The sequence below is a fragment of the Camarhynchus parvulus genome, chromosome 12 (assembly GCF_901933205.1).
Source record: "Camarhynchus parvulus chromosome 12, STF_HiC, whole genome shotgun sequence".
In the NCBI taxonomy this organism is placed as follows: domain Eukaryota; kingdom Metazoa; phylum Chordata; class Aves; order Passeriformes; family Thraupidae; genus Camarhynchus; species Camarhynchus parvulus.
Genome location: NC_044582.1, coordinates 8,344,054 through 8,356,739, shown reverse-complemented (window position 1 = coordinate 8,356,739; position 12,686 = coordinate 8,344,054). Strand labels below are relative to the sequence as shown.

The window sequence follows — 12,686 nt, the reverse complement described above, 5'->3', positions numbered from 1 at the left end:
CAAGAGGGGACACAGAGTGGCAATGTGATGTGACTTTAGTGGAGTGTAAGGGAGGGGTGCAGGGGGTGGGCAGTTACACCAGGGTTAGGGTTAGGTTTACCCTAACCTGGGAAGATGATTCACCCCCAAGGCTGCGAGCAGTCACTTGTTAGGATCGCAAACAGCCTCACCACGAGAGGTGTAAAAGGGGGGGTATTGCAAGGGAGACACAGCAGGGAGCCAAGAAGGATGCAACTAGGCTACAGAACTCTCTTACAACGGGGTTGCCATGGGGATGCAACAGCGATAAAAAAGGGAATCTGATACGGCAGCAACAGGGTCACAACAAGGAGACACAAGCGTGGAAACAACGGGGGGTTGCAACAGGGATGTCAAGGGGATGGCAATACAGTTGCCACAGAACTACAAAGGGGGAGAGTGCAGCACTGCACCCCACAGAGAAACCTCACAGCCCCCTTGCATGAGGCCCTGGAGCAAGCTTAGGGTGGGGGACAGCTGCTCCCGGGTCTGGGGAGGGCTCTGGTCAGGGATGTTCCCATGGGAAGGACACAAAGGTTGAAATCAGAGCATCCAACCTATAGAAATCCTATTTCAGATGTTAAAGTAAGTCTGTCAGGTTACAAATCTTTTACCTTCCCAACAGATGGCACTGCTATCAGGAGCTGCATTTCAACTTGCATTTTAAAATCTGCTCCGATTTTTCCTACAACTGCCAATTGAATCCTTTTGCTCTAAGGGTCACATATCAGGCTGGTGTGTATCTTTAAATTATGCCAAAAAGTTATGAGAAAACTTAATTAAATTGGAAATGAGATCAGCTCCTGAATAAATGCAAACTGGGTCAAATCCTCACCCCACCTGTGCTCTGATAAAGGATGTCCCTTTGCCCTGGCAGGCTGGGGAAGGTGAGATAATTGGGGCAAAGGGCTTTCCAGGTCAGAGTTTACTACAATAACCATAAGCTTTTGATAACATGAACTCTCGGAAGAGATTTATAACCAAAAATCAAGGGGTTTAGGTGGCCTGGTGAAGTTGAGGCTCAGCCTGTTTTGGGTTTTCTTTCTCAGTCAAGCTGGGCTAAACAAAGCTGAGTTTCTGCTAAGGTGACCTGGGTGGACACGAGAGGTGTTTCACAAGCCTTCAAACCCTGTTTGCAGTCAGAGCTGTTTGTTCAGCTCTCTCATGCACGGCCAGGACACCTGCAGGGCAGTGCTGACTCAGAGCCATGGATTACCCACCCCATGGTTATTCCTGCTGGGAATGCCCCTGGATACAGTCACAGCAAATGATGGGGCCTAAAATAGAGCGGCTGAAGCAGAGACCTGCGATGGTTTTGTGTCGAAACACAGCACGAGCTGAGCAGGAACCCAGTCCTGCAGGCTCTGTGAGCAGCCGCAGGGAATGGTCACTGAGAGTCCCCTTTGGTGGTGATGGGCTCCCCTGACCCAGCCACTGCCAGGAATGAGCCACAGCTCCAGCAGGTCACAGCCCTGCTGGGGGGGCAGTTTGCAGTGCCTTGATCCCTTGGCCAGGCAGGGGCTGAGGCTGCTCCTCTGTCCCTGCACAGCACAGCAGACCTCGGCACTCGAGATGGCACAGGGGGAGCAATGGGGGGAGTGCAGGGCACAGCTGGGCTCCCTGTGCCCACAGAGGGCAGATGAGCCTCAGGCTGCAGAGGAAACCCCAGCTGTTCTGTGGGCACCTCCTCAGGACCCTGCAAGGCCATGTTTGGGATGGCTGCAATGTGGCAAGCCCAAATTAAAAGCCAGTGCCTGCACTGACCTGCCCCATGAGTTTTGTTTCTTTTCTCAGCCCACAGACAGCTCATCACACAGCTGTGGCAGCTGGCAAGGACTGAGTCACCCCTTGGTCACCCTCTGAGGCTGCTGGTATTTTGGAGCCCAGCACCAGCTATGCTGGCCTTAGCTGAAAATTACTCATTGCCAAGGCAGTGTCAGGAGCTGGGCCTCCCACCAGCACAGGAGCACAGCTTTGATCTGTGAGCAGGACAGACAATGACCACAATGATGATTCATGATCCATTGATGACTTATGAGAAACAAAATGTATCTAAAACAGAGCAACCACATGATAAAAAATACATTTTAAAAAATCAGAAATAGCTGTTGCATGGCCCCAGAAACCAGGACACGAACCTTTTATGTAAACAGTCTTGTTTCCCATACGAAGGTGGAAGCTGTGGCTGGATTCAGTCCAGGATGGCTGTGGAGAGCTCAGACTTCCTCACCAATCTGAGAAGCAGCGTTGCTCCACTAGGTGAAAGGTTTGCATGGTGTTTTCCACTGCTGGATGAGGAATCCCCAGGGCATGTGAGGATGTTTGCCATCACAACAAGTGGCTGCACACTGCCTTGGTGGGCTGAATCATCCTCCCAGGGTGCCTTGTCCCCATCTATTCCCACTGGCACAGTGGTGGCCCTGTGGCACGAGCAGTGCCCAGGGCACTGTGGGCATGGGAGAGGGCAGGTGGGCGCCCCAGAGCCCACCATGGGAGCTGCTGTTCAGGAAGGCCTTGCCATGCCCTGAGCAGTGCCACTTTAATAACACAGAGCTACAGAAATTCATCCCCCAGGACAGGGATAAGATCCCAGCTCACCTTGTTGCAAACAGCAGCTCTGGGTGAGAACACAGGGGTAAAAACTCCTCTGGGCACACCTGGAGCAGCTCTGGGTGAGCACTGGGGTAAAAACTCCTCTGTGCACACCTGGAGCAGCTCTGGGTGAGCACTGGGGTAAAACCTCCTCTGTGCACACCTGGAGCAGCTCTGGGTGAGCACTGGGGTAAAAACTCCTCTGTGCACACCTGGAGCAGCTCTGGGTGAGCACTGGGGTAAAAACTCCTCTGTGCACGCCTGGAGCAGCTCTGGGTGAGCACTGGGGTAAAAACTCCTCTGTGCACACCTGGAGCAGCCACCCTGTCACTCTTCAGGGCCTTCATTGCACAACCTGGGACAAACACAGCAACAATGTTCCTGCTGTTTAAAACATTATGAAGCAAGACCTGCTTGCCTAATAATAGCTTTTAAAAATGCTTTATTAACTCTACTCAAATTTAATGCATGTCTCATGTGCATTTTAATTACATCTTTAACTGCTAACAATATGGGTGTACTTATTGGCACAAAACCTTATTTGGTAGCTGCAATATCTTTATAGAGGATTAACTTCAAAGCTTCATCTCGTCATGCATGAAAGCCTGTATTTCAGATTACCTCCTGCTCTCCTACAGCTCAGCTAAGCAGTCTCCTTCAAGAAACTGGAAACATCATGAGGCATTTTTCCTTGGACTGCTTTGTAGTGGGCAGGCTGTCATGCTTCAAACCACTAAGTGAACAATACTGACATATTAAATTGAAAAAGAAAACCTTATCAGAGTCCTGGACCAGCAAAGGAATTGTGCCTTGACAGTAATTAATAAGGTAGGACACTTACCTTCAAGAATTATAAATAAAAACTGAGTATCAAAGATTTGATTCAAAACATTCCACATATCTTACATACCAAATACTTTTACCCTGCACTGCACTGAAATGCCTGAGGGTCACAGCAGGACAATATTGCCATTGTATTGGCACTGAAACGCTTCCCAAATGCCCATATATGGCCTGCAGCGCAGCTATGAACTTTAGCAATCCAAAATGGCTCAAGTGCTTTACTACTTATTAACCTGAGAGTCCAGGAGACTGTGATAAAATGCTCTGCTTGATGCTTGTGATGAGGTCACCAGGAGCCCAAAGGCCATTTCATTTGCCCACTTTTATGGTGATGGCATCTTCGGGGCTGGCCCTTCCTGGACCTCCCCCTGTAATAACAGATGTTGTCAGAGCAGCAATTTGTGTAAAAATGGTAAAAATTAAGGGATATGCAACACTTTAAAGCCTGCTACGTGGAAGGGGAGGCCCCTTGTCCAGAAAACAGAGCTGTGGTGGCTCCTGGGGAGCACCAGCCTGGGGCTGTTGGTCCCCACAGTGCCCCTCACACCCAGCACCCTCTGCCCATGCTGGCCCTGTTCCCTGGAGCCAATCTGCTCTTTGGGGGAACAGGCTAATGGGGGAGTCAGGTGGGGCAGCAGGGACACCCCGACAGGCTGGGGCTCAGGCCGATCTGGCCGCTCTTTGCAACCTTGGCTGAAAGGGCACAGCAGCACGGGTGTCCCCAGCAGTGCCCAGCCCCGAGCAGCACTCAGCCACCACATCTGTCCTACAGAGGAGAAATGAGGCTGCAGCCAGGCCCCAGCAGCCCAGGGGTGCTCCCCCTCATGGAGCACCCAGAGCAGGCTGCCTCTGCAGAGCAGAAGGGCATGTGGGCTGGCCCCACAGTGTCTCCCTGCAGCCCTCCCAGGGAGGCACAGGAAACCTCAGAGATCCTCTCAGTCCATCTCTGCCCACAAAAACAATTCTGTGTGTTCCCCAGAGGCAGCCAAAAGGAAGCAGCTGTGCCTGAAGGGAGAGGAGGAACTCCCTCGTGGCTGCAGGACCCTCACACCCCCGTCCCATGGGGACCCTAAGCAAGCACATGATACAGGGACACTTCTCACGCCATCCACCCCACAGCACCTCCTGGGCACTGGGAGGAAGATGGAGGGGCTGAGCTGCTGCTCCAGGGGGTGGCACACCAGCCACAGCCCCAGGACAGGCTCCACCAAAGGGCCCTGGCAGCTCCTGCTCACTGCCCAGAGCCCCTGCCCAAACTGGCTCCTGCCTTGCCCTCAGCCTGCTGAGCTCCTCCAGGGCCTGGGACCAGGGAGAGCCTGAGGAGGGCTTTATTGGTGAATGTCCCACAGGTGCTGCTCATCTGGAGAGGGTCCCTCACCTGCCATCATTCCAAGTGGGGACAGGAACCCCAGACTGTGCTGGTTTCAGCAGCAGCTTCTTGTGCAAGGACAGGGCAGCCCTGAACTGTCAGTGCTCATGCACCCACATCGAGCAGGTTTTATGATCTGATAAGGCTGATCAGAAGATGCAGTAAACAGGGAGTAAAGTGCTGCAGAAAGGAACATGAGCTCCCTGTGTCACCCCCCGCAGGTGACTGGCTGCTGTTTGTCCCCCTGATAATGCCTGGGGCGGAGGAGAGAGGTAACTGATATGCCAAGAGCCCTGAAGATAAACACAGCACTGACAGCCATGGTTCAGGGTCAAAGCCTTCATGGGCACCACAAAAACCACTTGCTCTTTGATGCCAGCGTAGCCAAAACAAGCGTGATTTTGGGGGGAGCTCTGGGTTTGGATGACTCCGACCTTGAGGCTGCAGCTGCTGTCGCAAGCGCTTGGCTCAGGCTGAGCTTTCAGCAAGGTTAAGCTGGAGATTACCCCTCCAAGGCTGCCACTTTTCCTCCCCTCTCTCTTTATTAGTTTCTTCCAGAGCCTGTCCTGCCTGGGGACAGCTCACTGGAGACCCAGAGCAGAGGAAGCACCCCCTAATCCCTGTTATTTTGCAGGAAGGCCTGCCCGCTCCCCAGGTTGGTTGGCAATCACTGCAGTAATGTGGTGACACTTCCCTTGCTGGCAGCCAGGGCTCCAAATTCCAGTAATGCCAGGAGGGATTGGTGGTGCCTATTCCAACACCTGCAGCACATTCCCTGGAGAACTTGCCTCCCCAGCAAGCCTGGATCCCACTGCTTCCAGCTATGCCATGTTCTTGGGAGCCCTGCCACGTGCTGTGCTTTGTGCTGCCTGCACCTCAGCCTGTTCTGTTGGTTCAGCCATGTCCTGGTGCCTCTGGATCTAGACCTGCTTGGGCAGCAGGGTGCAGCAGGCTGGGTGTTCCTAGAGAAGGGAAGGAGGATATGAAAGCACCCTGTCAGCACAGGGAGAAAAAATCAAGGCACTTAAAGATGTCACTTGGCTTGAGCTCTTGTTACACCTCCTGCCTTTATAGCTTGATTGAGGGCCAACAAATGTGTCTCTGGCTGAGGGCTGGCACGTGGTGGAGGATTAAGAGGGTAGGGGGGTGATTTCCCTGCAAAAGCCACCTCAGGGGACCAAGCCATCCCACCTGCAGCATCCTCACTCAGGTGTTGTTTTAGCCAGACTCCTGTGTCCCCTTCCACCACACAGCAAATGCACAAACCAAGGCTCCTGTGCTGGGACACTTGGCCAGCAGTTTGAGGGACGGTGCTGGGGCATCATGTATCTTACCATGGCTGCCTGGCAGTCCCTTTCAATGGGCTTCTGGTGCCCTCCAGAAATCCCAGTCTTCCCCCCTGCTGCTTCCCAGACCCTTTCACCATCCACCCCATCCATCTCCTGGTCTTGACTGCTGGCCTGGAATGGCCCAGGGAGCCTGGTCCCAGCCCAGCACAGCCCAGAGTGGTCACAGTCATGGCCAGCACCCCACAGCTGGTGTCTCCCTGTGGGGAGGGACAGTGGCTTCTGCTGGAGCTGTTGCTCTGCCAGGATCCAGAGGCTGGCTCAGAAGAGCCTGTTTTCCCCTCAGGGAGGAGCTCAAAGTCTCCATGCTGCTTTGTGGTGGGAGATGGACGTGAGGGAAAGGAGGAAATGGTGATTCCTGTTCCTGACTGACCCAGCTGGCTGCTGGGTTTGACCCCAGCCAGCCGCAGAGGGACGGGTGCATAAACACACACACGTCCATAGGCACGCTCGCAGCAGCTCACTTTGCCCAGCTCCATGAAGATGCTGCTCTTCTTCTTGCTTTCACTCTCCCATTTCAACCCAACTCTGAGCCTAAAAATCTGCTCCTTCAATGTGATGTCTTTTGGAGAAGCTAAAATAGCCAAACCTGAAGTCGTCGATGCTGTGGTAAAGGTACGTTTGTTTGCCTGGATGTGACAGACATTGAGCTTTCTGGTGTTTCTAGCTTTTCTTAGATGCACAATCTTGCACTTTGCTTGTCTTTCACAGTTAAATATCAAGCAAAAAAAAAAAAGAGCTAATTATTTAAAGAATATTGTATTCTTAAAGTAAAAATCAGCTGAACAAAATGCATATTGTTGAACAGAATGTATGTTGTTATTTTAGCCTTCATGGGAATATAACTGAAAAAATTGTTGCAGTTCCCTTTGGAAATTGAGTTACAAAAGGAGGAAAACCTCAATGCACAGTAAAAATAATTTTCAATTTAAATCCATAAAGCTTTGTTTTGTGATACATGATTTACCTTCTTTATGTGCTAATTGTTCTCAAATATTCTTGTCTAATTAAACCTATTCTCAGGACAGCAAATAGTATCTGTCAAATTAGAGTCTGGTAGAAATTTGAAAAACCAATTTCTGTAAGCAAACCCTCACCATCAGGCTGCCTCTGCAAAAGCTGAAGATAACCCTGGCTTTAAAAAGAACTATCTTTAAGACTTGGAGCTTTGCCCTCCAAGATGGCACAGTGAGGGAGCACAAGGGGCTTGGCATTGTGAGGGGCTGTGTGTGCAGCATGGCACAAGGAGGAATGGCACCACATTGTTGGGTTGTATTCCTTTTATTGCAAACTGGCAGAGAAGAGTGGTTTGCTTGGCTTTGCATTCCCAGACTGTTCTTCTGTGCTGTCATCACTGTGGGCAATATGTACTAAATATGTATTTGTGTATATAAATATATATACTAAATGTTGGGGTCACTTAGATAATTGTGGGTAAGTTTCAGGGGGCAAAGAAGGGCTTTTTTCCTGACCAAAATCCCCCACGAGGTCTGAAGTACAGTGAAACCGGGGGCAGAGGGAAGCCCCTGAGAATGTTGGGCTTTGGGTGAGCTGGACTTTCCCACGGGGAATCCCAACAGCAGCTGTGGGAGCCGAGCCCTCAGTGCAGCCCCTGGTGTTGGCAGCCCATTCCGGACAGGGGGTTTCTCGGGGCTCCAGGGGCTGTTCCAGAGGGATCTGCAGCAGCCTGGGACAGGTGGGTGCTCACCGTGGGGAAGGAGTGGGGCGGGCAGAGGCAGCGCCCCTGCCCTGCTGGAGATGCTGGAACCAGGCTCAGAGAGTGGCTTTCGCTGCCCCTTCCCCTCCACACTTCCTCTTCAGGGTCAGCTGCCGAAGTTTTCCGCTAAATCTGAAACTCTTGTGCTCCCGGGTTCCCTCTCCCAGTTCCTGCCGGGCTCTGCAGCAGCTCTGAAAGCAGAAAAGCTCCGTTCCAGCCCCTGCTGCCCTCCCACCACCCCAGGCTGCGTGGCGCCTCTTTCTCACAGGATTTCCCCCATGGAACCACTGTAGCCACTTCTTCCTAATTCTTCCCAATCCTCCCAAACCAGGCGTGTGCAAACTTCCTCCTGCTCCTTCCCCCTGCAGATCGTTTCCCGCTGTGACATCATGCTGCTGATGGAAATCAAGGACAGCAAGAACCGTGTTTGTCCCCTCCTGGTGGAGAAGCTCACCAGGTAGGGTGGCCATGGGCAAATGGACAAATGTTGGGAAAGCTGCTTGGCAAGAGCCTGTGCTCTGCTCCGTGCCGCTTTCCTGGGGCAACATCTGAGGATGTGGGCTCTGTCCCTGTGTCAAGGAGGGACCAGACTCTGACAGTCTTGCTGAGGGACAGGAGCAAAGGCAGCTCCAGGCCACTGTAGAACACATTTTTAAATCAGTATAACCAAGTTAAATTCAATTTGCTACAGAGAAACTCCCAAAGGAGAAAGAAAATAAGGGGAAATGCCCTCAGGGGCTGGCATCAGGCTGCAGCAGGACAGCCACCTTCCTGCAGGACTTGGAACTGCTTCAGATTAGGGATTGCTTGCCTGGACAATCCAGACATCCAGAGGAAATAGAAGTGTTCAGCTGGATGGACATGACAGCCAGCTGAAGGAGAGACAGAGGCTGCAATGAGCAGGGAGAGGGTGCAGTGAAGAGCAAGTGACAGAGCAGGGCTCCAGCTCCTGAGAAGGGTTTAGTGGCTGTACCCACCTGCCTCTGAGGTCTGGCAGGCAATGCCCAAACCCCTGAGCAGAGACAAAATTATCTCACATTCAGCCCCTTGTGAGTGCAGAAATAAACTCAGAACATCCCTTTCCTTCCAGTCAGAGGAAGGGGCCAAAGGAGGAGTACAGGTGTGTGGCCAGCCAGAGGCTGGGAAGGAACAGCTACAAGGAGCAGTATGCCTTCATCTACAGGTGGGTGAGCCCCCTTTGCCAACCAGCCAGCCCCTCCCCTGCTCTCTGGGACACAGCCCTGGAGATGGGCTGGACGCGGTGGTGGCTTTGCTGTGAGGGAGCCAGAGAGGGGCAGGCTGTGCAGGTGGGCTGGGCTGTGCAGGATGTGGGGATCATCCCAGCACAGCCACCTGTGTGTCTGTACCCACCCCAGACTGTGGCCTGGGGCCCAGGTCAGAGCACGGGGTCAGTGTTAGACACACCTCAGTGAGCCATGGGTGTGACATCCCCCGTCCTGTTCATTGTGCTGCAGGCAAGACCAGGTGTCAGTGAGACAAACCTACCAGTACCCTGACACCCAGCCTGGGGATGAGGATGTCTTCTCCAGAGAGCCCTTCGTCATCTGGTGGCAGTCTCCCAAAACTGGTGAGGTGTTTCAGAAACAAGTCACTGCTCCACTGTGAGCCAGCCCAGCAGCCCTGGCTGGACCACGCCAGAGGCTCCAGAGCTGCATCCAGACCCCACTCTGTCTTTCCTCCCACAGGCAGCATTTTCCCTTCAGAGCTGCTGCCTCTGGGAAACCCCACAGCCCTGCACATGCCCTGCTGGGAAAGCCTCTGCTGCTGCCACGGGCAGTGGGTTGGTGGATGCATTCCCTGCTGCTGGCACAGCCTGGGAGCAGTTCCTGTGTGTGCGCTGGGTCAGGATTTGCCTGCACTGGCACAGCCCCTCAGGCCCAGCTGAGTGCCTGGAGGGGGTCACTGTGCAGCCACAGAGATCACCCTGGCCTACAGTCAGAGCAGAAGCTGTTTCTCCCTCAGAAAAATCCCCTTGCTGACAAGTCAGTCTCTGTTTCTTTGTGACTCATTCTCTGTCTAACCATTACATTTTTCTTGTTCCTCTGCCTTGTTTTGAAGCTGTCAGTGAGTTTGCCATTATCCCTCTGCACACCACACCAGACACAGCAGTGAGGGAGATTGATGAGCTCTATGATGTGTATTTAGATGTCAAGCAACGCTGGAAAACTGAGGTTGGTTGCCACATCTGTGTCACTAATTGGGCTTTGCTACTGAGTCACTGGCCACATTATTCACTATTCAGAGCTGAAAACCTCAAACCCATTGACAATGCACCCCAGGTTTTAAATATCTCTTTGGTGTATTTTCATTGAGCTCTCCACATTTTATACAGTAAACTTGATCACCTAATAAAACTATTATCAGCGTGTCCTGATGTGCCCAGCAGAAAGGAGAAACCCCACTGCATCCATGCGTCATAAAAATCCTCATTGGTCTTCTTTTGAAAAGCTGTCCTCATGATTACATTTGGAAATCCTCCTGCCTTCCAGAACTTCATCTTCATGGGGGACTTCAATGCTGGGTGCAGCTATGTTCCCCAGAAGCAGTGGAAGAACATCCGTCTGAGGACCTACTCCGAGTTCCTGTGGCTAATTGGTGACAAAAATGACACAACCGTGAGGAACAGCACCAGATGCCCATATGACAGGTAAAGGGCTCACTGCCAAACCACCCATTGGCTACGACTCTCTGAGAGAAAAATTGTATCAAGAGGTGTGAGCGACCAACAGAGGAAACAAATGTTCATGAGGCCATCAGAGATAAAGCAGTGTCCAGGGGAAATGTGATCCAAATGCTTCCAGTCAGGAGCACACAGCCCAGTGCAGACCAGACTGGGCAGGATTTACACAGAACCAGCCACTGCTGTGGCTCAGGGGGGGACAGATGACAGGACAGAGAGCAGCTCTTCTCATCTGCAGGGAGCCCTGCAGACACCTGGCAGGAGCTGCTGCTGCCTTCTCCATGCCAGACTTGCACCACGGCTTTTGCTGCTGTGCTTGTAATTTGGATTGACAAACACACAGAGGGGACACCTCACCTTGCCCTGGACATGTGGCAGTCCTGCTGCCACTGCAGCTCCCTCAGCAGCGACAAGAATACATCTGCTGTTAGAGCCCAGAGTCCTCCTGAAGGATGAATTCCTGGGCCTGAGCAGGCCTTCACTGATACCTCAGACATTGTCCTGTGATTGTTGTATCCAAAGCAGGGCTGTGAAATTTGCAGCATTGTTGGGTGGGTTTAGGCAGAAGTCATTTAATGCTGGCTTCCAGGGCCAGTGCACACCAAGATATTTATGTGCCTCTCTGCCTGTGTGGCACCTACAGGAGCTGCCATCTCTGGGTGGGCAGTCCATGGGCAAGGACAAACCACACATGGCTGTGACTTCCTGAGAGCCACCTCTCTGGCCACCAGCCCAGCGCAGTGTGGCTGCCACGGGTCAGGCACCCCATCACAGCACCCCCTCCCTTGTCCCTTGCAGGATTGTGGTCAGTGGACAGAAGCTCATCCAGGCTGTGGTGCCACACTCTGCCAACATCTTTGATTTCCAGGAGGAGTTTCAGATGACTGAGGAGCAGGTAGGCAGAGCACAGCCCCTGCAGCAGCAGGTGAGGGCTAACACAGGAGCACAGAGCCAGCAGTGCCCAGGCAGTGCTGAACACAGACCTGGCTGTGAAACCAGGGCTCTGTGACCATCCCTCCCAAAGTGGTGCAATGCCCATGGTGCCACCGCCCCACATCCAGCCAGGGCTGGCACAGAGCTCCCAACCCTCTGTGCTGTTGCCTTGCAGGCACTGGGAGTGAGTGACCATTTCCCAGTAGAATTTGACTTAAAAGCAAAAGGAGGCTTCTTCAACTGGATCAGATCCAAGTTTTCAAGGAAGAGGAGACCAAAGAAGAGCCGCTCATCGAGATCATGAGCATGCTGAGTCCTCCTACCTGGCACAGATCTTGCAGAAGTCTGGTATAGAAATGCTCACAGCAAGTGCAATATTTAGCAGGTAAAAAAAGCCAAATATTTTGTAAAGTTCAAATATTTTGAGTGAGAAGGCAAATTAAGCCTTCATGCTGGTTTTTTCTTCATTGTATATAGAAATAAATCAGCTAGAAGCAGCACACTGTACTTACTGTACTGGTCACAAATGTAAGGGGCTACTGCAGGGCTGAAATATTTCTGTGTGCTTTACCTGCCACACCTGAAGGGCAGGGAGCTCCACATGTTCCCATGGGCTCTGGAGCTCTGCCATTCCTCTGCAGGGGCAGAAGGACTAAAAAGGACCTTTTTGCATCATGTGTGTGCCTCTCGGTGTGTGTTTATGCTTCAGAGCTGCAGCCAGTGGACATGAGGTTGTACCTGGTGGTTTGCAATGTAGAATATTGCTGAATTTAGAGTATTTCTCAGTGAGGGGTTTAAATTGGTCACAGCATCCAGGGATTTGGGAAAGACAGAAGGGACAGAGGGACAGGCAGTGAGAGCCCCTTTTCTGCACTGCCCCAAGCTTGGGGCAGCAGGAAGCTGATGGTTCTCACCCCTGGCCACCTGCAGACCTCAGGTGAGATGCCCCAGAGATCCCAGGTGACACTGCTGCCAACAGAGTGTCATAAAATTCACATCAAAATCTGATTTCAGCATCCTGACATGTAAGTGAACTGCATCCCCCCTCAAAAAAAATCTCCATGGCAGCCCAAAGTCCTCTGATGAACCAGACTTCAGTGATGATTATTTAATGTAATGGTGCAGCAATCTATGTTCCTAGCTCAGCCCACAGGCAGTATTTAGTGC

The 12,686-nt window shown here is 52.2% G+C and overlaps 1 protein-coding gene across 1 annotated transcript; it reads left to right on the top strand.

The window, feature by feature from the left end:
* Positions 1–6,589: 6,589 nt before the first annotated feature.
* Positions 6,590–12,128, top strand: DNASE1L3 (deoxyribonuclease 1 like 3). Its single transcript, XM_030956838.1, has 8 exons — positions 6,590–6,783; positions 8,254–8,342; positions 8,976–9,068; positions 9,361–9,473; positions 9,965–10,077; positions 10,396–10,553; positions 11,385–11,481; positions 11,695–12,128. The coding sequence occupies exons 1-8, from the start codon at positions 6,646–6,648 to the stop codon at positions 11,821–11,823; spliced, it is 930 nt and encodes a 309-aa protein (XP_030812698.1). The 5' UTR covers positions 6,590–6,645; the 3' UTR covers positions 11,824–12,128.
* Positions 12,129–12,686: the final 558 nt, after the last annotated feature.

Excerpts from the sequence above, each read along its gene's own strand:
- DNASE1L3 (XM_030956838.1), top strand. The coding sequence starts at position 6,646 with ATGAAGATGCTGCTCTTCTTCTTGCTTTCACTCTCCCATTTCAACCCA. Across the intron at positions 10,078-10,395 it reads AGCAACGCTGGAAAACTGAG|AACTTCATCTTCATGGGGGA; the intron begins GTTGGTTGCCAC and ends CCTGCCTTCCAG. Across the intron at positions 11,482-11,694 it reads TTCAGATGACTGAGGAGCAG|GCACTGGGAGTGAGTGACCA; the intron begins GTAGGCAGAGCA and ends GTTGCCTTGCAG.